General features: G+C 43.3%; 1 protein-coding gene across 1 annotated transcript in view; it reads right to left on the minus strand.

Annotated features, from left to right (window-relative positions):
- LOC103151144 (multiple epidermal growth factor-like domains protein 11) overlaps window positions 1–27,292 on the minus strand; it is a gene marked incomplete at its 3' end in the record, with an annotated part of 89,294 nt that overhangs the window by 7,218 nt on the left and 54,784 nt on the right. Inside the window, exons 7-12 of the mRNA XM_007571030.2 lie at window positions 23,226–23,472; window positions 21,649–21,769; window positions 20,791–20,927; window positions 6,709–6,921; window positions 5,438–5,612; window positions 278–398 (exon numbers count right to left, since the gene is read on the minus strand). Of these exons, the coding sequence (XP_007571092.1) occupies window positions 278–398; window positions 5,438–5,612; window positions 6,709–6,921; window positions 20,791–20,927; window positions 21,649–21,769; window positions 23,226–23,472 (1,014 nt within the window). The remainder of the gene's footprint in view (window positions 1–277; window positions 399–5,437; window positions 5,613–6,708; window positions 6,922–20,790; window positions 20,928–21,648; window positions 21,770–23,225; window positions 23,473–27,292) is intronic.

Raw genomic sequence — 27,292 nt, forward strand, 5'->3', positions numbered from 1 at the left:
GCCGTTTGGACTCAGAACCAGAACCTGGAGGGAACTGGAGCCCAGCCTGGTGCCGTTTGGACTCAGAACCAGAACCTGGAGGGAACCGGAGCCCAGCCTGGTGCCGTTTGGACTCACAACCAGAACCTGGAGGGAACCGGAGCCCACCAGAACCTGGAGGGAACCGGAGCCCAACCTGGTGCCGTTTGGACTCAGAACCAGAACCTGGAGGGAACCGGAGCCCAGCCTGGTGCCGTTTGGACTCAGAACCAGAACCTGGAGGGAACCGGAGCCCAACCTTCTCTGCAGATGCAGGCGCCGTCCACATGCCAGCAGGAGGCCCGGTTGCGGCAGGAGCATGCGGCGGAGCAGTTGGCGCCGTGCAGACCCGGAGGGCAGCTGATGGAGCAGTCGTCTCCCTGACAACCACAGAAACAAGTTTATTAGTTCAAAACATTCCAGCAACAAGGCGCATCATGAAACATCAATAATTAGGAAATAAAGTTTACATTTTGTCAAATGAATCATTAAATCATCAACCAAACCTCAGGATGTTGGTCAAAGTTCCACTGGCTGAGTGAGAAAAATCCTGCTGTTGTTGCTAAAAACACATAAAAATATCTAGAAAAATATCATCAACCTTTTTCTACATGTTAGGATTTGGCTTGCTGTCTTTTTTTAAATCTGGAAAAAGAACGTTTTCTGTTTCAAATCTATTTTGATCAGTAAAATATTGTGTTTAGTTTGTTGTTTATTTAGGGAAACATAAAAATATACAAGTCTTTGCATTTATAATTTAAAAAGCACTAAAGGTTTTGTGGCCTCCATGTAAAAGCAGTTTGGACAGTTTTAGATGGTGAGGCGTTTCCTCCAGCATCGTCTCTCCGTTAAAACCCATCCAGGCTCCGGGAGCATTTCGTTTGCTGGCTGTGATGTGATAAGCAGCGAGGAGGAGCCGATGGCGGCCGACGGCGCCCTGCAGAGCGGCATCATGCGGCCGCAGCATCGGCCTCATTCCGGCCCGCTGCTGCATTGATCAGCACCATAAACTCTGTTAATTAAAGCTGCCCGCTTCCAACCTGCTGCCTTTAAATTACTATTAATCTAATATTCACAAAGCCGGCCGGCGCGCAGGAGAGGACTTATTAAAAAGTTGGTGAATTAAGGACTTTATAAAAACTTTGGTTATAAATAACCTGCATGGGCTCAATAATTAAAGCCATCAAGGGACGACAGGTGACCTCCGCTGCAATAATTACAGGCGGATCAATAGATCCTGATATTTATCATCTAATCAGGACTTTTCACTGTTTCACCAGGAAACAAATTAAACCCACAGACTTCAGGGTAATAAATAAGTTAATATTTTAACGCTGTTTATCTTTTAATTAAAGAGCAGCAGAAGTGAAAACGCGTCCAGCTCGTCTGGCTGCAGCTTATTGTGTCTCGCTGATGGATGTGCACCTGCAGAGGCTGCAGGATGTTTCTGAAAGGTGCGGCAGGTTAATGAGGATGTCCGTCAGTTCGGCTGAAAATCTGAGGAAAATATCACTAAATTAAACAGACGAACGACGGAGCGTCAGGGCCAGGCTGACAGGAATTTGTCTTATAAGGAAGTACAAGAATAAAGTCAAAATATTAGCAGAACAAAAACACTTTTACCAGAAGAAAGTCATAAAATTACAAGAAAAAAGTCGTTTTAATGGGAGTTAATGTTCAACATGTTAAAAGATTAAATATTTCCTTACTTTTCAAACTGGTACCAAAGAATAACTTCACAAAATGCTCAACGTTTCTCATTTTAAATGTATTTTTTACTGCTTCATTCTGCTAATGTTATGTCTTTATTCTGGTAACATGAGTTGATTCTTTTAGTTTTAATTTTTCTTGAATTAGTATGAATTTGTGTAGTCATGCTAATGTTAGCGTAGCATTTCCAGAAACTGCCCTGAATAAGACACTTTAACAGAAAATGAAATTTTAGACCTTTGTTGACTCCCATATTTGTTTAGACACAAAAACAATAAAGTTTCTTATTGTTTAATTTTATTAAATCTACTCTAATGTAGAATCAGCCTCAACTTCAGCTTCTTGTTCCATCCTAAATAACTCGGATCAGCACCAGGACTGAAACATGTTGGTAGGGAAATCAGTGTTTTTTTCTTTTTTTTAGTAATATGTAAAACAAACAAAACAAAAAAAGCAAGAACAGGATGTAAATCTTGTCAGTTTTAATTAAATTTTGTGTTTTTTCTCTGACTTTAAACTCCTGGCAAATAAATGTTGAAAATATTTATTTCCACTTAAAAACGAATCAATCGTCAAATTAAATTCAAGCAAAGGTTAGAGAAGCCGACCTTCCTGAGGGATCAAAGTTCTGCGATTCGTTAAAGGCGGAGACATTTAGACGAAGCTTTGCTGCACTTCAGAGGCCGACTGAGGGAGCTAACAAGGCGTCTGCTGATGGAGGAACGGAGATTGGACCTCAGGTCAGAGGCGGCCATGTTTACAGGTATCGACCCGACCGTCCGAACTGGTGACAATACTCCAAATAAATCCCGTTTAAAGCCGGTTCCTCATCCACAGCGGCGGCTTCCAGCGCTCCATCAATTCTCTGAGAATCAATAACTCTGATAAACCAAACACACATTCATCTGCGGCGCCGTCCTGCTTTCATCTGCTGAAATCTCTGATGTTGTCGGCCCAATTAGAAAAGCTGCGGCGGCCTCTGTCCGGCCGGACCGGGCAGCGCCGCAGGCGGCCGGGGCCACGGGGCCCCGCGGGGCCACACACACTCAAAACTAACCCTGCAATCACTTCACAGCTTTTCACTGAACGCCAGAAACGCAAACTGAAAAGCTCAAGGTGATTCAGCCAACAGATAATATGAATAAACTTCAGTGTTTTATTAGGATTTCATGCAAAATAACATAAAAATAGTTTAACTGAAAATGATTCATGGTTTTATTTTTAAAAATGGGACAACATGTCAGAATGAACATTAATAAGTAAAGAAAATGTTCATTTGTGTGTAAATAATTTCCCTCTTGGTGTTAAAACACATAAATAAGAAACAACCATAAACTCATCCATGTTTACACATAATCACTGTTTCCAAATGTTTGAAAATGTTTTGTACATGAAAGGAGAAGTGAGTGATGAGGCTCTGAATGGGTTTGAAGCATCAACAACAAAAATACTTATTATTTTTAGTCTGTTCTTCAACCATCAGATCGGAGCAAAGCGTTATTCTATCCGGTCGGCTTCTTTAGAAACCTGGATGCTAGCATTAGCATTAGCTGCTACATGTTTAGCATTGAGGTGCTATTTTAAGCTATGCTAACTGCTCAGTGTTTTCCAGGGATCAATCAGATCGTTCAGAAGCAGAAATTAACCTGCAGCTTCTCTGTTAGCGGATGTAGCTGTGCGTCAGATTTAAGGGCGGACCAGAAACGCACGACTTGAAAGGTTCCAGCAAGAAACGTCTTTTTCTTAATTAAATGTGATTAATTGCATTAAAATGTTTAAAACATTAAAATCTATTTAATCAATTCATCAAAGTCAATTCATTGAAGGCAAATAGAATATATTTATATTTAAAATGTTTTTACATCCAGAACAAATTGAATGTAAGAATATTACGTTCCACTGTGCAGTAAAGTCGCAGTTCAGTTTGCAGAGCTAAAAACAAATCCAAAGTTTTATTCTTTCATTAAAAATCTAAACTAATTCATAGACTTTGGCATCATAAACACAAACTATCACGTTCATTTTATGGCTCTAAACAGATTTAGTTGATTTGGACTGAAGGTAAAAAAAAGTCTGGATTTGATCGCGGTTTGAGTTTCTGGACCATCTGATCCGATGATTTTAAAATATCTGTAATTAATTAGCAGAGTTTCGGCTCCAGTGGAAACATTTTCAGGAAACCCGGCTGATCGCATCGAGTCGATAACTTCACGGCAACGTCTCCTCCTGAATGAGAGCGCAGCGACAGCAGACGATCATTTACTGTCACACCTGCTCTCCAACTGAAAAAAGGGAGCGGCGCTTCTTAGCAGAACAGAAACAGATGAAACTAAATAAATAAAAATAATTTCAATATTTTAAATAAAAATCCATATTTTCTGTCCTCTGAAGGAGATTTAAAGCTGATCATGTTTTCTGAAAGCTTCCAGGTTGGTTTTTTGTTCCCCTCGTTACTCTGACCTACATCCCAGCTGCACACCTGCAGCTCCCAGGCCTGCTGAGTCTGCAGGTCCGCCAGCTGCACGCTTTCCCTGCACCTGCATGCAGACGCATCGGTCAGGAAGCAGCGCTCCAGTCTTCACAGCAGAGACGCAGCTCCTGTGTTTCTGAGGAAATCCCTTTGATTTGTTGCAGCTGTTTGCTGCGATGGACCAGCAGCTGATGCAATCCGGTGAGACGCGGAGCGTCTGACAGCCGTTCATTAGGCCGGATCGAGTCAACAGCAGCGCATCAAAGACGGCCGCTTCCACAGAGAAGAAAGAAAACTTTTCCTCCCCTCATTATTTATCGCCTCATCAACTAATGACGGCTGAAGTTAAGAGCAGAAATTGGTAAATTACACAGAGTTAGAAGTTGATCTGTTGCATTATGGGTAAGCAATAAAAGCTTTTCTGAATGTCTAAATAAGCAGAAAATAAAACAAATGAAGCTTTTCTGGTTTTACAGCTTTCAAGATCAAACAAATCACACGATGTTTTAATCTTCCATAAACCTCAGGAACTGTACGGTTTACTTTAAATGATCTGGATCAAAATAAATCTAAAACTAAGACTCTTTCTACTGAGTGAAAGTAAATCAATGTGGCACGACATGAAGATAAAAAATTCAATTTCCGCCTTAAAAATGCTTTGTGATGTGAATATTTCTTTAAAAATATTCAGTTTCAATCCGGAGCTTCTAGAAAGTCACAGTTCAGGTTCTGACAGTTTACTGGACCGAGACGACGAGAAGCACAGAGGCCTGGAGAGGACTTACACTGTAAAACATGGCAACGTGATTTAACTGGAAAAGTAACGTCAACTCGAAAATAATTTTGGTTTTAACTCAGAAATTTCATCAAGTTGATTTAAGGACAAGATACAAGGTATGGAAACTTGATTTTAAAGCTCATTCATCTTCAGTTTAACTTAATACTGTAATTAAAAAACTAAATTAAAACACATAACAGTGTTCCTGTAAAAGAAATGATGAAGACGATGAGTCGTCCTGGACTCATTCATGCTGCTCTGTCACATGAGACCCACTGAAGTTTGATGAAATTAAAAGCCTGTGAATATTTCTGACATATTGTACCGAAACCCTCAGCAGATGATGGACGTAAAATCCAGGACTGATGTATTTGTTTTTACCGCTCTCTGGTTTTATTTGTAACATTCGCTTCCCTCCTGCAGGGCAGCCATTTTGAACCGTGTCGTGTTTGTTCACTCACGATGAACCCCGGCGCGCAGACGCAGGCTCCGCTCACGCCGTCGCAGTCGGCTCCGTTGGCGCAGCTGCACGGCTCCTTGCAGCCGTCGCCATAGTAACCAGCGGGGCAGGTCTCGTTGCAGTAAAGCCCCGCCCATCCGGCGGCGCAGGTGCACTCCCCCGACAGCGGGTGGCAGCTGGAGGGGAAGAGGCTCTTAGACCAGGGCGGTACAAAGTTTTCACATTACGGGCGACAACTGTGAAGCTAAAATTATCCATGGGACAAAAACAGAAACAAACAAAAAGTTTGTATCTTTTGTTATGAAGATATCAAAATTATTCCAGTTCAGTTCATTTTATTTTGGTAAATTGTCAACATTAAACTCAGGAAACAAAAAAAGTAACAATAAACAAACCCATAATTTACCAAAAAGGAACAGGCTGCAGCTACCCTGAAAACAAATTAAATAGGAATATTTTGATGAAACTAGCAGAAATAATCAGTAAATAATTGTAGATGTTTTAGCTAAACTCCTTAGCGAAGCTAAAGAAACACGAGTCGCTCCGTTTGTTTTTAAAACTTATTCAGCAAAGTTTAATCTGTCGAGTAAAAGTTACTGGATGCAACTAACAATTATTTTAGTTATTGATTTTCTGGTGATTAATTAATTAATCACATAATAAATTGGCACATGCAACAGATTTCTTAATCTTTTTTACACAATATTAGAAAAACATTGAAATATGCAAATATACCTTTTTAAATAAGAAAATGAATAATTTTGTGCCTACAATGCAATAAAATCTGTATATTTTTGTACAGTTGGGCTTAATTACTGCTTTGAGTGGCTTTTTTTGAGCGTGTGCTCCGACTAAGTTAGTCGAGGATTATTTAACTGATGGCTTCAGCCACGATATGTGCGATCAAATTAAAATGAAAGCAAAACCAGTCGGGTGCTTTGTCAGTGATAAGAAAAACTAAGAGACAAACGGGGATAGATACAAGATGAATAGTTTGTGTTGTTACTTAAGTTTTCATTTTTCAGATATTTCAATTTGCCTCATTTCACTTTAACTTGTTTTAGCGCTTCTCCAGCAGCAGCCAATGAAATAAAGTTCTGCTTTTCTTGAATTGTGGACGAGGGCCGCACAGGATCTCTCTGAGGGCCGCAAAAGGCCCGCGGACCTCACTGTGGACATCCCAGTCTCAGCTGGTGCGTTCAGTAAAACCACACAGGACGTTTATTCAGATCACTGTGGAGCACGCTGAGCGCAATGTGTTGTTTGCCCCACCTGAGCGTGTTGTTGCCCTTGCAGGGGCAGATCTTGTCGCAGAGCAGCCCGTAGAGGCCGGCGGGGCAGAAGCGGTCCTGGCAGCTGGGGCCCTTGAAGCCCTCGCTGCAGAGACACGCCCCGTTGATGTGGTAGCACCGGGCCCGGTTCAGGCAGTCGCACTTATGGGCGCACTGCGGGCCGTACGTTCCCACCGGACATTCCTCCTGGCACCTGGACAGGAACAGGAAGTTACATCATCATCCTGCTGCCATGGTTACCAGAAAACACTGTGACTGGCCGGTTTCACAGCAGGTTTCACTTTTAATCCAATTTAAAACTTTTTCGTCTTAAATAATCAGGTTTGCAATATTTGTTTACACTTTTTACATCTTGGTTTTATTAAATTCATTTATGTTAAGTCATTCAACCCTAAAGCACATACTGAACTTAATGAAAAAACAGAAAACAATACATGAAAATGTAATAAAAATACTAAAAATAAAATTAATACACATTTAGGGCGACAACTAAATGTGCATTTAGTTGTCGCCCTAAATGTTAAATATTTAATTTATTTAACTAAATTAAATTAAAAAAAGAAAACAAAATACAACCAAAATAAGAAAAGTAATAATCCAATTAATGAAAGGCATAAAAACAAGCAAAAATAAAAATTAAAAGAAATAAAATGCTTAAAAAATAATCAGATAAGAAATAAAAACCAACATGCATCATTATAAAAGAAAAAAATACAACCTAAATATAAAAAATTCAAATGTTGAAAAGAATGAAATGAAATGAGAAAAAAAGAAAATACAATAAAAAAGACAGAAAAATATGTAAAATACTTAAAAAATGAACAAAATACAGCCGTAATAAGAAAATACATGAATTAAAACTCAAATATGAAAAAGAAATAAAATAATATGAGAAATATAAAAAATAAATTAAACAAAACACTGAAATCCTAACAGAACCATTTCTCCATCCCTTTTGATGGTTAAACACAGAAACCAGCCAGAACCAGTGGAGGTCCAGTTTATGCCTGATGAATCAGATTATTGTTGATTTGTTTTCTGGAAATGAAAGCAGCTGTTTGCCTCCAAATGTTTCAGTTTCAGGTTCTCCTGCAGCCCGTCACCGACAGCAGCGCGTTTGACTTGCAGATGCCTCGTTGGGAGCTTTCTTAGACACGGCGTTATTAAATGAATGCGGTCGACAAGGCGGGCGGCGCCGTAAATCCTCCTTTATGAAGGCTTTTATTGGAAGAGTTGCCGAGCGGCGTAAATCCAGCTGCAGGATCAGCGAGGAGGAAGTAGTCTGCGCTGCCGGGAAAACCTTTTGTTGTGTTTATTAGCCTGCACTCAGTGATATTAACGAGGCCCTGAAAATAATGGAAGCACCTGCCAGAGGAACATGACGGCAGATAATCAGTTAATATTTTAATTCAACATGTAATTCAAGAGTCGGAATAAACTGGAGAAATCCTCCTGCTTTCCTCCAGAGGTCCTGATAAACCTTTAGGACTTAAACTGAAGAACCTCCGTTGATGGTTTGGTTGTAGGGACAGGAGCGCCTCAGGGACGGGACTCGGACCTCCAGCGCAGGTCAGACTCCAATCACCACAGAAAGACTCGGATGACTCAGCAGTCGTCAGGCGGATCAGAGAAGCTGAGGAGTTCAGAGTCTCATCAACAACTCCTGCAGTGGCAGCATCAGAACCAGGGACTCAGGTTGCTTCCTCCTGATGGTCCCGGTTCCACTGGAACCAGAACTCCATCATCTGCTCCTCCACCTCCAGCTGCTGTGGTTCTGAGTCCAACCAACCTGTTCCCCTCCTGGCCTGTGGGGGCGCTGCACCAAGAACCACTGAAGGAAACGACACAAAAACCTCTGAAGACACTGAGAGCAACTTCCTTCTTCACCAGATGGAAACAAGATGGAGGCGTCAGATTTTAGCGGTTGGAGGATTTCTCTTTAGTCTTTGGCTGAAGACCAGGAGCCATTTCTGCTGCTAGCGCTAGGCTAGCAGCTTTGGTTGTATTTACCCAGAATGCCTTGCGCTGTAGTCCAATTCCTGCTTTTGGTGCAGTCTCTGGTTCGACTGGCGTTCAAACCAAACCAGAGTTGCCCTGCTCCAAACCCAGACCGAGGTTTGGAGGACCAGAGGTCAGAGGTCATTTAGCATTCACACCAACCGGACCGGACTTTGACTAGGCAGATGGACTGGAGTTGGATTAAGGTGGACTGAACAGAGCTGGAGGGAATGATGCCGCCTTAAAAAGCTAAACTAGCTAATAACAGGAAGCTGGTTCTGTTCTGTGGTTCATATATGAAAAACATTATGAACATGAGAGAGAGTGTCTTCAGTCAGAAGCGCTTGCAGATTTTGTCATACAGACTGCTACAGCAGCAGACATCAGCCTCAACAATGACAGTTAAATCCCACTTATGGTTACTAAATGATTCTTTAAATTGAGTTTGTAACTGAATGAAGCTTTTTAGTGCAGAAACATGAATAAACACTGAAAATCTAATTTTACACCAAAAAAGAAAAAAAGATAAAAATCTGAATATTTGAACAGGTCTAACAATAAATGTTAGGAGTGGGTTTTAAATGTAAAAATCGTCCTTCAAACATTCATTTATTATCCAGAGACAGATTAATGAGGCTGCTGTTGAGCAATAAAACCAGCGCGGCGGCGGCGGCGGCGGCGGCCTCTCAGGAGGTCGGCAGGCTCGGCGTTAAACCCTCGGCCCCAAAGGCGGCAGAGTTTCTGAGCGGCTGATGGAGGCAGCCGAGTCCGGCCTGCTGCATTCCTCACACGTCCAGCAGCAGAAACCATTAAGAAACAGACAAATCACTCAATTAAAGCGGCGCGGCGAGGACTTCTGTTGGGCGTCACGTTTAAATCACGCCGACTCTTATCTGGGCTAATTCCATTAGAACGCGGACGAGAGGAAGAGAAGCAGTCTGGGAATTATTCCATGTAGGCTAATTCAGCTGTCTGAGCCTGGATGGATGGAGGTAATTTGGCTTGAATGAGAATAATGACGGGTGGAGGGGGGGAGATGGAGGCCACAGGATGGAAGGGTTAAAGCTGGGGTGTCCAAGCTGGGGGGCGGGGGCCATTTATAGCCCCCAGGCCGACTTCCTACGTCCTGATGCAGATGGAGACGTTTTATTTTTAATTATTACAGACATTTCATCCCAAACAAAGTCACTCATATCTGACTTCCACTCCAAAGCAGACTTTGGTGAACCAAATTCTGCTAAAATGGCTTCAGTGAAGAAAAGATTGAACCAGTTCCAGCTTTTATTGCTGAGACAAAAAAATTCAATCTAGAAGAATTTACAAAATGGATTACCTTTTCGTTTTTAATAAGGCAAATGGATACACCCCTCGTTAAGTTCAGATCGACACTGATTTACACGTCTTCTTCCTACTTTATGTAACAAAGAGGCAGTGGTGAAAAAATATGTACTGGCAGCAGGGGGGCATCCGCTAATCCGCTAACACACTAATAGCAGGGCTAATTTCCCTTTAGCAGTCTAGCTAACTTTGAAAATGTTTAGCAAACTTAACTTCCCTTAATTTAGACAAATTCTAAAATGAATAAATTCATAAATGAGCTAAATTAAACACAGACAGCAGAGAAAAAGATAGAAACAAATCCAATAGCTGAGGGTAAAACAGAACATGTAATTATTGTGTCAAAGTTAAATTGTTGCTTAAGGGTTGCAGTGTTTCAAGCAGAGATGAAGTTAGCGTTTAGCATTAGCTTCCCCTAAACACCATGATGGTGTAGCGGTTTAGCATTAGCTTCCCCTAAATACCATGATGGTGTAGCGGTTTAGCATTAGCTTCCCCTAAATACCATGATGGTGTAGCGGTTTAGCATTAGCATCTAACTCTTTAGTTGACGGACCCACCACTGCATTTTGGATGCTCCTATTTTGTGGCGCAGGTAAAAATGTGATGTTTTTGTGATGCCAGTGGCGCTGAGCGGCGCTGGAGAGGGGTTAGCTCACCTCTCTCCGATGTAGCCGGCGGTGCACTGACAGACGCCGCTGATGTGGTCACACAGGCCTCCGTTCCGACACGTGCACTCCTCGGAGCAGTTGATGCCGAACCAGCCGAAGGGGCACGGCTGGGCGCACACCGGACCCTGAGGAGGGAGGCAGGAGCGGGTCAGAACAAACTCACATGTTCACCCACATATCAGCAAGGCTGGTTCACATGTTCTACTCTGTGCACATTTATTGTAAAATAAAGTATTTTATATGTACTGGATGTATTCGTAATTTGAGTCGAACCTCTGCTGACCGGTGATATTTCACCAAAGTCACTAATGATTTGGCAGCTTAAATGACTTGTTTCTGTGTAAGTCATTGTTAAACGGATCGAGCTTCAGCTGTTGGACAGATGGATCCACATCTGACTCTAGAAAACTTTGAGGAGATCCTGGTCCAATCCGTGACTGCAAGGCTTCCAGGTTCCCAAACCATCATACCTCCACCACCGTGCTTGGCACATGGTTGCAAAGCATCCAGATGCAGTTCTGGTAAGCTAACTCCTGCTATCCACCATCTTGTTTCTGGAGGGAAGCAGAGTTCTCCTCCGGCCGTTGAAGCAGCCATGCTGGTTCAGGTCAGGCACTTTCTGCTGTAGGACTGAGCTTCTTCTTCTCTGCTGCTGCATGTTTACATTCTGGTAAATAAAACACTGCTGGTAATCTTAGCCCAGGTCTACAGAACGGATGGTGTTTTAGTTGTACTGTGACACTAAAGGTGTTCCATACTGTTTCGTGTTGCTCTGATTTCCTCTGTTTGGTGCAGTGAGAATGTTTCTGATGGTCTGCAGCGGGGCGGCGGCGTGCGGGGCCATACCATCCAGCCGGGCGGGCAGTGACACTCCCCGGTGACGTGATGGCAGGTTCCTCCGTTCTGACAGGAGCAGCGCTGTTCGCACATGGAGCCGTGTTGACCTGGAGGACAGGGCTCCTCACAGCTGCAGGAGACAAACAGAAACATTTTCATCTGCAGCAACACAGGCGGGGAAAGATGCTGACTTCATCCGCTCACACAGAAATCTTTATTTGCATATTTCAGCAGCAAAAGACAGCAGGAGAAAACCTTCCCCCTACTGAACCTCACTGAGTTACGATCTGAAAATTAGCATAAATTCCTTCCCATATCTTCATCATATATTGTATTCCTGGGGAAAAGTTGATTGAAGACACAAATTAATGTCTCAATGTGGCAAAAAAATTGTTAAAAATCTAGAAAAAAATCTTCCAGATTCACTTTCTTCTCAATTCTGCAGTAATTTTTAATCAAAGTCTATTTTTATGGAACATTTCAAAAAGTGTTTTACATCTTACAAGTCACCAACTGTGAAACCAGCAACAAACATTACATTTTATCATCAAACATATTGATCCATGTTCCAGTTATTGTTAATCAAAGGCAGCTGTGGGTTTTTAGCTTAGATTTAAAGGAACTCAGTCGCTGCGTTTCCATTACTAATACGCTAAAACTTTGTCAATATTCCACTAATGTAAAAAAAATTGCTTTTGTTTTTTTTCCTTTGGTTAAAAAAATGCTATTGAAATACATGAATAAGTTTGTTTGTGCAATAATCCATTAAAAAAACACAACGCCATCATCCTCCAACTACTTCCTGTTGTCTTCTTTGTCATTTCTGGCAGTAGTAACATCCAGCGGCTGATCACATGACTGCAAACTGCAGATTCCATTGCAGTTTGGTAACACAAGGTAATTCTGATACAGAAAAAAAACATCTTAACGACGTCACATCCTGGGTTATTCTGAGTTGTTTTGATGTTTTGATTGTTTCCAGTTTCATTATTATTCTGTTTCATCGTTGCTTTTTTTGATTAAGTCAGCCTTGTTTCTGTTTTACCTTTGTTCTGTTCTTCTTATGCTGATTCTAGTTTGTTTATTTTTTTTTATTTGCTCTTTGTGCTTTTCTGGTGTTTTTTGTTCTCCTCTGGCTCCCTGAACTCCCTGTGATTTTTAGTTTAATCTTTAAAGAAGATTCAGCACGACCCATGCTCCCAGCTCCTGTCTACATTTTGATCCATCTGCAAACTCAAACCCAAGATGAGCACAAAAAACTTCTTATCAAACAAAAACAGAGTTTATTTTAAATTGCTGTGTTTCCATTAAGTATATTTATTTTTGTGATTCCAGTTCGGTCGTTATGGTGACTGAAATGCAGTTGGTGTTTCGACTGTTTTGCAGTTTTCTGGGAGTTTGTTCCAGATTTGTGGTGCATAGAAGCTGAATCCTCCCTGACTGACCGGAACCAGAAAACCTGAGTGGAGAACTGATCCATCAGCAGCAGCAGCAGGTCTTTAACGTATTTCAGTGATTTACAAGCTAACAGACGTATTTATTTGGTGACTTATTGTGCGTTTTGTTCTGGTGGAGCCACTCACAAGCTGCCAGTGTAGCCAGGCGCGCAGAGGCACTCCCCGCTCTGGTGGTGGCAGGTGGCGCCGTTGAGGCACTGGCACTCCTGCATGCAGTCTTTGCCGTAGAGGTTGTGGTGGCAGTGCTCCTCGCAGCGCCAGCCCTGGAAGCCGTCGGTGCAGACGCAGGCCCCCGTTATCGGGTTGCATTTGGCCCCGTTGCGGCACTGGCAGCGGTTGGTGCAGTGGGGGCCCCAGAAGTCGCTCTCACAGCCTGAAGAGAGGCGGGAAGAGGTAAAAACTGGGAGAGAAAACATCACTGCAAAACAGATGGAGAATTTTAATTGTAAATGTTTTAGTTCAGAAAGTAAATATTGTTTACATTTTGGAAAATCAAAATGCAGCAGGATATTAAGAAAACTGTTGATTCTTTATCTTTGATTTAGTTTATTTGTAACAGAAAGTTCAATGTTTATAGTTTGAGAATTATAAATAATCTGAGTTTTGATAATATTTTGGCAGTTTGGTCTAAAAACAGGTTTGTTCTCTGTGTAAATCTTAACGTTGGCAGTTAAATGAAAACACAGTGAAGTTGTGATGTTGGTTTTCTGCAGGTTTGTGACAAATCTTCACACTGTGAGGTTTTTAGCTCAGCTTCTAATCAAGCTGAGCTCCGTTTAAATCTTCTACACACATTTCCTTGCTCTCAATTAATATTTCATAAAGGAATTTGGTTAATTATTACAGCTGATGATTTCAGTGGGAGACAAATTGTTTTCATGTCATGAAGGAGATTAAAATGGAACGGGGAGGTGGGAGCTGCTCACTTAAATGCATCTCTGCTAATTGGTTGTTTATGGATGTTTGCATCATAAACAGCAGAAATATTTCCATGTATGTCTGACGGCTTCTCCGCTGAGGTCCTTCTGGAAAATGTCCAGATGTCACCTGTTGGCTCCGCCACTGAGAAGTTTCTCCTCTGATCCAGAACCGTCTGAGGTTCTGATCACGATGACAAATATCAGAACAAAATTAAGTCAGAACAATTACAGTAACAGGTCCAGATGGCACTGCTAGCGAAGTTCAGATGGTCAAGCGACAAAAACCCAAACACTGAGCTGAGCAGAGCAGGACCAGTGACCCCCAGTGACCTTGGCAGCCCCATGTGGCCTTTGGGGGCCAGATCTAAACGGCCCTATGAAGGACTTTCAGGGTCATATTAAACCTTAATGGGCCTATGTGACCTTGGAGCCATATTAGTGACCTTAATGACCTTAATATGTGACCTTAGCCAAAATGTTAGGGGCCAAATTCATTACTTTAGTAGCCACATTGTTGACTTTAAATGCCCTATGAGTGAATTAAATGCTACATTAGTGACCTTTATGGCCCTATGGGTGACTTTACAGCCCATATTAGTATCTTAGTGGCTTTATCAGTGATCTATAACGATCCCTTCAGAATGGCTCATTTCATCAGATGTGTTGCAAAAATCCTCAAAAAGTGGAACAAAACTCTAAATAAATTCAAAGTTTTCTTTCTGACTCTGAAAACCCAGATCAGCCTGACCTGCCTCATGAAATGAGTAAAATCGTTTTCATGTCCAACATGATGACAGCTGTCTGGACCTGCTTGAGCATTCGCTCCACATTCCCTCCGATGTTAAAGAGGACAAACGTCTCCGTGTTTAGCATTCAGGTTTGAATTAGCTGCAGACTGAAGGAATCATCTGGGAGAATTAAATGTGACCTCTGCTGCTGAGGAGGAACCGCCTGCTCCAAATCTCTGATTGTTCCTTCATCCTGGGTGGAAATTCCTCCTCTTCCTCAGATGAGCAGCAGCAGGTTATTTTAGATTAAGCTGGAAGCAACAGGAGGTTTATTCTGCTGGCCGAAGCTGAAGCAGAGCCGAGTGGAAACAAACTGTTCGACATGCAGCTCCGGAGGATCTGCATCAGATCTTCACTCACTCTCTGGCTCTCAGACATGAGGACAGACGCAGATTTAGACTCTTATCGGCTTCACAGACGAACGCCGCAGCGAACAGACTCCTCAGATTTGTAGAGAGGAGACGAATCGAGGAGAAGAAAGATGAGAAACATGTTTCTTATCCGAGATCTGAGGGGCGGAGGCAGGAAGTGGCTGCTTCATTCATAAAACACTCGCGTTTTTCTGCTCTCAGTTTGGTGATGGGATGCTTTTCAGGAGAAGCCTTTCCTCCAAGCTGCTCCCAATATTTACTTTACAGAAGTCGTACAGTAAGGTGATGAATCGTGGAAATATTCCAGAACCTGATGGGAAGCTAATGGGACGGAAAAAACATATTATTGTGTTTTATCTGAGAAAGGCACTTCTGTGTTTGATGTATGATGATAGGCTGAGCGGAGGGACTCTGAGTGAACGGCCATTTGTTAGGAGGAAAACCCGGGAAACGTTGCGACCAGCGGGAGGATAAATGGAGGCGATGGCTTTTTTCTGGAGTCATGGGTGGCACTTTCACAGATATTCCAGCGCTAAATGTTTCATCAGGGCTGTGGTGGACAGAGCACACAACGCATTCATCACATCAACACTCTCCTCCTTTTCAATCTTTCCCTAATTTACTTCCTCCTGTCCGCCGTTTCCCTCCTCCCGTCTTTCTCTCTAAGACTCAGAGTTTCTGCTCACTTCCTCTAACTAGTGAGCCGGCACAGTCAAATCCTTTATCCTCACACCGCCTCAATTATTCAGCAGCAAAGAGTCCAAATCAAGTGACTAATGACTTTGATCAAGAGTAGCTCGCTGGCACTAAGGAGAACTTTCTGCACTAAATTAAGAGCAGCATAATATGAGCTGGCAAAGGCCAACTGCTGCAGGATCAATTGGAGGTTTGTCCACAGCGGCTCTCACCTCTCAGCGCCAATAATAAACCCACAAGCTGCTGATTCTCTCTGCTTTCTGAGAAAAACGCCGCAGAGACCAGAACGCGTCTCCAACCGAGGAGCCGCGTAAAATAACTACATTTACAGTAAAAAAGCTGGAGAGATGCACACAGACAGAAAGAAGCTGGAATCCAGCTGGTTTTGACCCAACCGTGACTCAGAAGTCTCATTTTCCTCTGGTCAGTGAACGCATCTTAGCCCTTCCAGGCTGGACGTCAAAGACGCGCCACTAATGAGAGGATAAAAGTTTTCCAGCATCAGAGAAGCATGAGCATCACACCTGAGAGGCACTGAAACCTATACATGACACAAACATAAAACATACCTAATGGTGCAATCACAACTGGACCATTATGTTTTTAAGGAAATTATTTTTCCTTTTGCTTCCATTTCTTGCAGTTGCAACATTTTCTGTTTGTATTCATTTTTTATGTTTGTGTTTTATGGAGTTTGCATCATTCATGTGTTTTTGCTGCACATTTTGTCTTTAATCCACCTGAATGAGACTGATGTCTATAACAACAATACAACAGATACAATGGCCTAGTCAAAGTGCAGAGCTCAGATTGGCCTGAAGCAGCCGTGGAAGTTCCTCCATGGCGGCCTGATAAACCAGACAGGAAGTGATAACTCAGCTGCTGGTTTCTGTAGCGGCGTCAGACGTTGTAACTCTTTACTCGATGGTTTCACTGCATGTTTGGAGGAAATAAAATGTGTTCAGGAAGCTTGTAATCATCAGCACTTCTGCCTGCTGGGCGGTCACCACCCCACGGATTTAAACCTTTAAACCATGAGGAACGTTTTTCTTTACAAACAGCGGCGAGTCGGCCGACAGGAGACTGAAACCGACCAGCAATTACAGGTCATTACGGCTCTGACTCATCAACGTCTGATACACGGCAACGCAGAAAAAACAAAACCCAGAGGAGGAGAAGGACTGCTTTAAGGAGGAGGAATGAAAGGAAAGCAGCCATGAAGGTGAATAATCGACTCAGCAGGACGAACTGAAGACAATTAGAGACTTAAAGGTTCACAGAAGGAGAAATGAAGTCCAGGACGAGTCGGAGCCGATTTCAGGTAAATCCAGGTTTAAAACGAGTCACAGCGTTCTGCTTCCCCTGCAGGAAGGAGACTTTAGCAGCTTAGAGAGGAACGACTGGAGGACACTTCAAGAAATTAAAACTGCCGCTTTGTTGTTTGTACAGAAACAAACTGAAACTAATTCCTGCTTAAAGTCCCAGTCAGCAGGATTTAAGGCAAAGTGATGATCCTGTTTGGTGCTGATCCATCCCATCACGACTGCTGCTCTGAAGGCTGAATCTGGACTTAATGCAGTTTGATAAGGAGGAGCCCAGAGGAAGCTGCTGCTGCTCGCTTTTAATCAGAAAACCGCTGGAGAACGACGAACCAACTAATATCACTCAGCTCTCCTCATGCAGCGACTCAAAGCCACTTCACACCGTTTCACGGGCTCAGCGTCCAGCCTGACGACTCTTCAGCCAGGAGATCAAACCTGCAGGCTTCAGATCAACCAGATGGAGCAAATCCAGACAGCAGCGTTCAGGTTTCATTCTGCTGTCGGTGCTAAATGACATGCTGTTCCCTGAGGCGTACCACAGGGCTGTGTGNAAATAATATGAGAAATATAAAAAATAAATTAAACAAAACACTGAAATCCTAACAGAACCATTTCTCCATCCCTTTTGATGGTTAAACACAGAAACCAGCCAGAACCAGTGGAGGTCCAGTTTATGCCTGATGAATCAGATTATTGTTGATTTGTTTTCTGGAAATGAAAGCAGCTGTTTGCCTCCAAATGTTTCTGTTTCAGGTTCTCCTGCAGCCCGTCACCGACAGCAGCGCGTTTGACTTGCAGATGCCTCGTTGGGAGCTTTCTTAGACACGGCGTTATTAAATGAATGCGGTCGACAAGGCGGGCGGCGCCGTAAATCCTCCTTTATGAAGGCTTTTATTGGAAGAGTTGCCGAGCGGCGTAAATCCAGCTGCAGGATCAGCGAGGAGGAAGTAGTCTGCGCTGCCGGGAAAACCTTTTGTTGTGTTTATTAGCCTGCACTCAGTGATATTAACGAGGCCCTGAAAATAATGGAAGCACCTGCCAGAGGAACATGACGGCAGATAATCAGTTAATATTTTAATTCAACATGTAATTCAAGAGTCGGAATAAACTGGAGAAATCCTCCTGCTTTCCTCCAGAGGTCCTGATAAACCTTTAGGACTTAAACTGAAGAACCTCCGTTGATGGTTTGGTTGTAGGGACAGGAGCGCCTCAGGGACGGGACTCGGACCTCCAGCGCAGGTCAGACTCCAATCACCACAGAAAGACTCGGATGACTCAGCAGTCGTCAGGCGGATCAGAGAAGCTGAGGAGTTCAGAGTCTCATCAACAACTCCTGCAGTGGCAGCATCAGAACCAGGGACTCAGGTTGCTTCCTCCTGATGGTCCCGGTTCCACTGGAACCAGAACTCCATCATCTGCTCCTCCACCTCCAGCTGCTGTGGTTCTGAGTCCAACCAACCTGTTCCCCTCCTGGCCTGTGGGGGCGCTGCACCAAGAACCACTGAAAGAAACGACACAAAAACCTCTGAAGACACTGAGAGCAACTTCCTTCTTCACCAGATGGAAACAAGATGGAGGCGTCAGATTTTAGCGGTTGGAGGATTTCTCTTTAGTCTTTGGCTGAAGACCAGGAGCCATTTCTGCTGCTAGCGCTAGGCTAGCAGCTTTGGTTGTATTTACCCAGAATGCCTTGCGCTGTAGTCCAATTCCTGCTTTTGGTGCAGTCTCTGGTTCGACTGGCGTTCAAACCAAACCAGAGTTCACTTCAACCAAACCCAGACCGAGGTTTGGAGGACCAGAGGTCAGAGGTCATTTAGCATTCACACCAACCGGACCGGACTTTGACTAGGCAGATGGACTGGAGTTGGATTAAGGTGGACTGAACAGAGCTGGAGGGAATGATGCCGCCTTAAAAAGCTAAACTAGCTAATAACAGGAAGCTGGTTCTGTTCTGTGGTTCATATATGAAAAACATTATGAACATGAGAGAGAGTGTCTTCAGTCAGAAGCGTTTGCAGACTTGGTAATACAGACTGCTACAGCAGCAGACATCAGCCTCAACAATGACAGTTAAATCCCACTTATGGTTACTAAATGATTCTTTAAATTGAGTTTGTAACTGAATGAAGCTTTTTAGTGCAGAAACATGAATAAACACTGAAAATCTAATTTTACACCAAAAAAGAAAAAAAGATAAAAATCTGAATATTTGAACAGGTCTAACAATAAATGTTAGGAGTGGGTTTTAAATGTAAAAATCGTCCTTCAAACATTCATTTATTATCCAGAGACAGATTAATGAGGCTGCTGTTGAGCAATAAAACCAGCGCGGCGGCGGCGGCGGCGGCGGCCTCTCAGGAGGTCGGCAGGCTCGGCGTTAAACCCTCGGCCCCAAAGGCGGCAGAGTTTCTGAGCGGCTGATGGAGGCAGCCGAGTCCGGCCTGCTGCATTCCTCACACGTCCAGCAGCAGAAACCATTAAGAAACAGACAAATCACTCAATTAAAGCGGCGCGGCGAGGACTTCTGTTGGGCGTCACGTTTAAATCACGCCGACTCTTATCTGGGCTAATTCCATTAGAACGCGGACGAGAGGAAGAGAAGCAGTCTGGGAATTATTCCATGTAGGCTAATTCAGCTGTCTGAGCCTGGATGGATGGAGGTAATTTGGCTTGAATGAGAATAATGACGGGTGGAGGGGGGGAGATGGAGGCCACAGGATGGAAGGGTTAAAGCTGGGGTGTCCAAGCTGGGGGGCGGGGGCCATTTATAGCCCCCAGGCCGACTTCCTACGTCCTGATGCAGATGGAGACGTTTTATTTTTAATTATTACAGACATTTCATCCCAAACAAAGTCACTCATATCTGACTTCCACTCCAAAGCAGACTTTGGTGAACCAAATTCTGCTAAAATGGCTTCAGTGAAGAAAAGACTGAACCAGTTCCAGCTTTTATTGCTGAGACAAAAAATTCAATCTAGAAGAATTTACAAAATGGATTACCTTTTCTTTTTTAATAAGGCAAATGGATACACCCCTCGTTAAGTTCAGATCGACACTGATTTACACGTCTTCTTCCTACTTTATGTAACAAAGAGGCAGTGGTGAAAAAATATGTACTGGCAGCAGGGGGGCATCCGCTAATCCGCTAACACACTAATAGCAGGGCTAATTTCCCTTTAGCAGTCTAGCTAACTTTGAAAATGTTTAGCAAACTTAACTTCCCTTAATTTAGACAAATTCTAAAATGAATAAATTCATAAATGAGCTAAATTAAACACAGACAGCAGAGAAAAAGATAGAAACAAATCCAATAGCTGAGGGTAAAACAGAACATGTAATTATTGTGTCAAAGTTAAATTGTTGCTTAAGGGTTGCAGTGTTTCAAGCAGAGATGAAGTTAGCGTTTAGCATTAGCTTCCCCTAAACACCATGATGGTGTAGCGGTTTAGCATTAGCTTCCCCTAAATACCATGATGGTGTAGCGGTTTAGCATTAGCTTCCCCTAAATACCATGATGGTGTAGCGGTTTAGCATTAGCATCTAACTCTTTAGTTGACGGACCCACCACTGCATTTTGGATGCTCCTATTTTGTGGCGCAGGTAAAAATGTGATGTTTTTGTGATGCCAGTGGCGCTGAGCGGCGCTGGAGAGGGGTTAGCTCACCTCTCTCCGATGTAGCCGGCGGTGCACTGACAGACGCCGCTGATGTGGTCACACAGGCCTCCGTTCCGACACGTGCACTCCTCGGAGCAGTTGATGCCGAACCAGCCGAAGGGGCACGGCTGGGCGCACACCGGACCCTGAGGAGGGAGGCAGGAGCGGGTCAGAACAAACTCACATGTTCACCCACATATCAGCAAGGCTGGTTCACATGTTCTACTCTGTGCACATTTATTGTAAAATAAAGTATTTTATATGTACTGGATGTATTCGTAATTTGAGTCGAACCTCTGCTGACCGGTGATATTTCACCAAAGTCACTAATGATTTGGCAGCTTAAATGACTTGTTTCTGTGTAAGTCATTGTTAAACGGATCGAGCTTCAGCTGTTGGACAGATGGATCCACATCTGACTCTAGAAAACTTTGAGGAGATCCTGGTCCAATCCGTGACTGCAAGGCTTCCAGGTTCCCAAACCATCATACCTCCACCACCGTGCTTGGCACATGGTTGCAAAGCATCCAGATGCAGTTCTGGTAAGCTAACTCCTGCTATCCACCATCTTGTTTCTGGAGGGAAGCAGAGTTCTCCTCCGGCCGTTGAAGCAGCCATGCTGGTTCAGGTCAGGCACTTTCTGCTGTAGGACTGAGCTTCTTCTTCTCTGCTGCTGCATGTTTACATTCTGGTAAATAAAACACTGCTGGTAATCTTAGCCCAGGTCTACAGAACGGATGGTGTTTTAGTTGTACTGTGACACTAAAGGTGTTCCATACTGTTTCGTGTTGCTCTGATTTCCTCTGTTTGGTGCAGTGAGAATGTTTCTGATGGTCTGCAGCGGGGCGGCGGCGTGCGGGGCCATACCATCCAGCCGGGCGGGCAGTGACACTCCCCGGTGACGTGATGGCAGGTTCCTCCGTTCTGACAGGAGCAGCGCTGTTCGCACATGGAGCCGTGTTGACCTGGAGGACAGGGCTCCTCACAGCTGCAGGAGACAAACAGAAACATTTTCATCTGCAGCAACACAGCCGGGGAAAGATGCTGACTTCATCCACTCACACAGAAATCATTATTTGCATATTTCAGCAGCAAAAGACAGCAGGAGAAAACCTTCCCCCTACTGAACCTCACTGAGTTACGATCTGAAAATTAGCATAAATTCCTTCCCATATCTTCATCATATATTGTATTCCTGGGGAAAAGTTGAATGAAGACACAAATTAATGTCTCAATGTGGCTGAAAAATTGTTAAAAATCTAGAAAAAAAAGCTTCCAGATTCACTTTCTTCTCAATTCTGCAGTAATTTTTAATCAAAGTCTATTTTTATGGAACATTTCAAAAAGTGTTTTACATCTTACAAGTCACCAACTGTGAAACCAGCAACAAACATTACATTTGATCATCAAACATATTGATCCATGTTCCAGTTATTGTTAATCAAAGGCAGCTGTGGGTTTTTAGCTTAGATTTAAAGGAACTCAGTCGCTGCGTTTCCATTACTAATACGCTAAAACTTTGTCAATATTCCACTAATGTAAAAAAAAATGCAATTGCTGTGTTTCCATTAGATAAAAAAATGCAATTGAAATACATGAATAAGTTTGTTTGTGCAATAATCCATTAAAAAAACACACAACGCCATCATCCTCCAACTACTTCCTGTTGTCCTCTTTGTCATTTCTGGCAGTAGTAACATCCAGCGGCTGATCACATGACTGCAAACTGCAGTTTCCATTGCAGTTTTGTAACACAAGCTAATTCTGATACAGAAAAAAAACATCTTAACGACGTCACATCCTGGGTTATTCTGAGTTGTTTTGATGTTTTGATTGTTTCCAGTTTCATTATTATTCTGTTTCATCGTTGCTTTTTTTGATTAAGTCAGCCTTGTTTCTGTTTTACCTTTGTTCTGTTCTTCTTATGCTGATTCTAGTTTGTTTATTTTTTTTTATTTGCTCTTTGTGCTTTTCTGGTGTTTTTTGTTCTCCTCTGGCTCCCTGAACTCCCTGTGATTTTTAGTTTAATCTTTAAAGAAGATTCAGCACGACCCATGCTCCCAGCTCCTGTCTACATTTTGATCCATCTGCAAACTCAAACCCAAGATGAGCACAAAAAACTTCTTATCAAACAAAAACAGAGTTTATTTTAAATTGCTGTGTTTCCATTAAGTATATTTATTTTTGTGATTCCAGTTCGGTCGTTATGGTGACTGAAATGCAGTTGGTGTTTCGACTGTTTTGCAGTTTTCTGGGAGTTTGTTCCAGATTTGTGGTGCATAGAAGCTGAATCCTCCCTGACTGACCGGAACCAGAAAACCTGAGTGGAGAACTGATCCATCAGCAGCAGCAGCAGGTCTTTAACGTATTTCAGTGATTTACAAGCTAACAGACGTATTTATTTGGTGACTTATTGTGCGTTTTGTTCTGGTGGAGCCACTCACAAGCTGCCAGTGTAGCCAGGCGCGCAGAGGCACTCCCCGCTCTGGTGGTGGCAGGTGGCGCCGTTGAGGCACTGGCACTCCTGCATGCAGTCTTTGCCGTAGAGGTTGTGGTGGCAGTGCTCCTCGCAGCGCCAGCCCTGGAAGCCGTCGGTGCAGACGCAGGCCCCCGTTATCGGGTTGCATTTGGCCCCGTTGCGGCACTGGCAGCGGTTGGTGCAGTGGGGGCCCCAGAAGTCGCTCTCACAGCCTGAAGAGAGGCGGGAAGAGGTAAAAACTGGGAGAGAAAACATCACTGCAAAACAGATGGAGAATTTTAATTGTAAATGTTTTAGTTCAGAAAGTAAATATTGTTTACATTTTGGAAAATCAAAATGCAGCAGGATATTAAGAAAACTGTTGATTCTTTATCTTTGATTTAGTTTATTTGTAACAGAAAGTTCAATGTTTATAGTTTGAGAATTATAAATAATCTGAGTTTTGATAATATTTTGGCAGTTTGGTCTAAAAACAGGTTTGTTCTCTGTGTAAATCTTAACGTTGGCAGTTAAATGAAAACACAGTGAAGTTGTGATGTTGGTTTTCTGCAGGTTTGTGACAAATCTTCACACTGTGAGGTTTTTAGCTCAGCTTCTAATCAAGCTGAGCTCCGTTTAAATCTTCTACACACATTTCCTTGCTCTCAATTAATATTTCATAAAGGAATTTGGTTAATTATTACAGCTGATGATTTCAGTGGGAGACAAATTGTTTTCATGTCATGAAGGAGATTAAAATGGAACGGGGAGCTGCTCACTTAAATTCATCTCTGCTAATTGGTTGTTTATGGATGTTTGCATCATAAACAGCAGAATTATTTCCATGTATGTCTGACGGCTCCTCCGCTGAGGTCCTTCTGGAAAATGTCCAGATGTCACCTGTTGGCTCCGCCACTGAGAAGTTTCTCCTCTGATCCAGAACCGTCTGAGGTTCTGATCACGATGACAAATATCAGAACAAAATTAAGTCAGAACAATTACAGTAACAGGTCCAGATGGCACTGCTAGCGAAGTTCAGATGGTCAAGCGACAAAAACCCAAACACTGAGCTGAGCAGAGCAGTGACCCCCAGTGACCCCCAGTGACCTTGGCAGCCCCATGTGGCCTTTGGGGGCCAGATCTAAACGGCCCTATGAACGACTTTCAGGCTCATGTTGAACCTTAATGGCCTATGTGACCTTGGGAGCCATATTAGTGACCTTAATATGTGACCTTAGCCAAAATGTTAGGGGCCAAATTCATTACTTTAGTAGCCACATTGTTGACTTTAAATGCCCTATGAGTGAATTAAATGCTACATTAGTGACCTTAATGGCCCTATGGGTGACTTTACAGCCCATATTAGTATCTTATTGGCTTTATCAGTGATCTATAACGATCCCTTCAGAATGGCTCATTTCATCAGATGTGTTGCAAAAATCCTCAAAAAGTGGAACAAAACTCTAAATAAATTCAAAGTTTTCTTTCTGACTCTGAAAACCCAGATCAGCCTGACCTGCCTCATGAAATGAGTAAAATCGTTTTCATGTCCAACATGATGACAGCTGTCTGGACCTGCTTGAGCATTCGCTCCACATTCCCTCCGATGTTAAAGAGGACAAACGTCTCCGTGTTTAGCATTCAGGTTTGAATTAGCTGCAGACTGAAGGAATCATCTGGGAGAATTAAATGTGACCTCTGCTGCTGAGGAGGAACCGCCTGCTCCAAATCTCTGATTGTTCCTTCATCCTGGGTGGAAATTCCTCCTCTTCCTCAGATGAGCAGCAGCAGGTTATTTTAGATTAAGCTGGAAGCAACAGGAGGTTTATTCTGCTGGCCGAAGCTGAAGCAGAGCCGAGTGGAAACAAACTGTTCGACATGCAGCTCCGGAGGATCTGCATCAGATCTTCACTCACTCTCTGGCTCTCAGACATGAGGACAGACGCAGATTTAGACTCTTATCGGCTTCACAGACGAACGCCGCAGCGAACAGACTCCTCAGATTTGTAGAGAGGAGACGAATCGAGGAGAAGAAAGATGAGAAACATGTTTCTTATCCGAGATCTGAGGGGCGGAGGCAGGAAGTGGCTGCTTCATTCATAAAACACTCGCGTTTTTCTGCTCTCAGTTTGGTGATGGGATGCTTTTCAGGAGAAGCCTTTCCTCCAAGCTGCTCCCAATATTTACTTTACAGAAGTCGTACAGTAAGGTGATGAATCGTGGAAATATTCCAGAACCTGATGGGAAGCTAATGGGACGGAAAAAACATATTATTGTGTTTTATCTGAGAAAGGCACTTCTGTGTTTGATGTATGATGATAGGCTGAGCGGAGGGACTCTGAGTGAACGGCCATTTGTTAGGAGGAAAACCCGGGAAACGTTGCGACCAGCGGGAGGATAAATGGAGGCGATGGCTTTTTTCTGGAGTCATGGGTGGCACTTTCACAGATATTCCAGCGCTAAATGTTTCATCAGGGCTGTGGTGGACAGAGCACACAACGCATTCATCACATCAACACTCTCCTCCTTTTCAATCTTTCCCTAATTTACTTCCTCCTGTCCGCCGTTTCCCTCCTCCCGTCTTTCTCTCTAAGACTCAGAGTTTCTGCTCACTTCCTCTAACTAGTGAGCCGGCACAGTCAAATCCTTTATCCTCACACCGCCTCAATTATTCAGCAGCAAAGAGTCCAAATCAAGTGACTAATGACTTTGATCAAGAGTAGCTCGCTGGCACTAAGGAGAACTTTCTGCACTAAATTAAGAGCAGCATAATATGAGCTGGCAAAGGCCAACTGCTGCAGGATCAATTGGAGGTTTGTCCACAGCGGCTCTCACCTCTCAGCGCCAATAATAAACCCACAAGCTGCTGATTCTCTCTGCTTTCTGAGAAAAACGCCGCAGAGACCAGAACGCGTCTCCAACAGAGGAGCCGCGTAAAATAACTACATTTACAGTAAAATAACTGGAGAGAGGCACGCAGACAGAAAGAAGCTGGAATCCAGCTGGTTTTGACCCAACCGTGACTCAGAAGTCTCATTTTCCTCTGGTCAGTGAACGCATCTTAGCCCTTCCAGGCTGGACGTCAAAGACGCGCCGCTAATGAGAGGATAAAAGTTTTCCAGCATCAGAGAAGCATGAGCATCACACCTGAGAGGCACTGAAACCTATACATGACACAAACATAAAACATACCTAATGGTGCAATCACAACTGGACCATTATGTTTTTAAGGAAATTATTTTTCCTTTTGCTTCCATTTCTTGCAGTTGCAACATTTTCTGTTTGTATTCATTTTTTATGTTTGTGTTTTATGGAGTTTGCATCATTCATGTGTTTTTGCTGCACATTTTGTCTTTAATCCACCTGAATGAGACTGATGTCTACAACAATACAACAGATACAATGGCCTAGTCAAAGTGCAGAGCTCAGATTGGCCTGAAGCAGCCGTGGAAGTTCCTCCATGGCGGCCTGATAAACCAGACAGGAAGTGATAACTCAGCTGCTGGTTTCTGTAGCGGCGTCAGACGTTGTAACTCTTTACTCGATGGTTTCACTGCATGTTTGGAGGAAATAAAATGTGTTCAGGAAGCTTGTAATCATCAGCACTTCTGCCTGCTGGGCGGTCACCACCCCACGGATTTAAACCTTTAAACCATGAGGAACGTTTTTCTTTACAAACAGCGGCGAGTCGGCCGACAGGAGACTGAAACCGACCAGCAATTACAGGTCATTACGGCTCTGACTCATCAACGTCTGATACACGGCAACACAGAAAAAACAAAACCCAGAGGAGGAGAAGGACTGCTTTAAGGAGGAGGAATGAAAGGAAAGCAGCCATGAAGGTGAATAATCGACTCAGCAGGACGAACTGAAGACAATTAGAGACTTAAAGGTTCACAGAAGGAGAAATGAAGTCCAGGACGAGTCGGAGCCGATTTCAGGTAAATCCAGGTTTAAAACGAGTCACAGCGTTCTGCTTCCCCTGCAGGAAGGAGACTTTAGCAGCTTAGAGAGGAACGACTGGAGGACACTTCAAGAAATTAAAACTGCCGC

The sequence above is a fragment of the Poecilia formosa genome, unplaced genomic scaffold (genome assembly GCF_000485575.1).
Source record: "Poecilia formosa unplaced genomic scaffold, Poecilia_formosa-5.1.2 Scaffold272, whole genome shotgun sequence".
NCBI lineage: Eukaryota > Metazoa > Chordata > Actinopteri > Cyprinodontiformes > Poeciliidae > Poecilia > Poecilia formosa.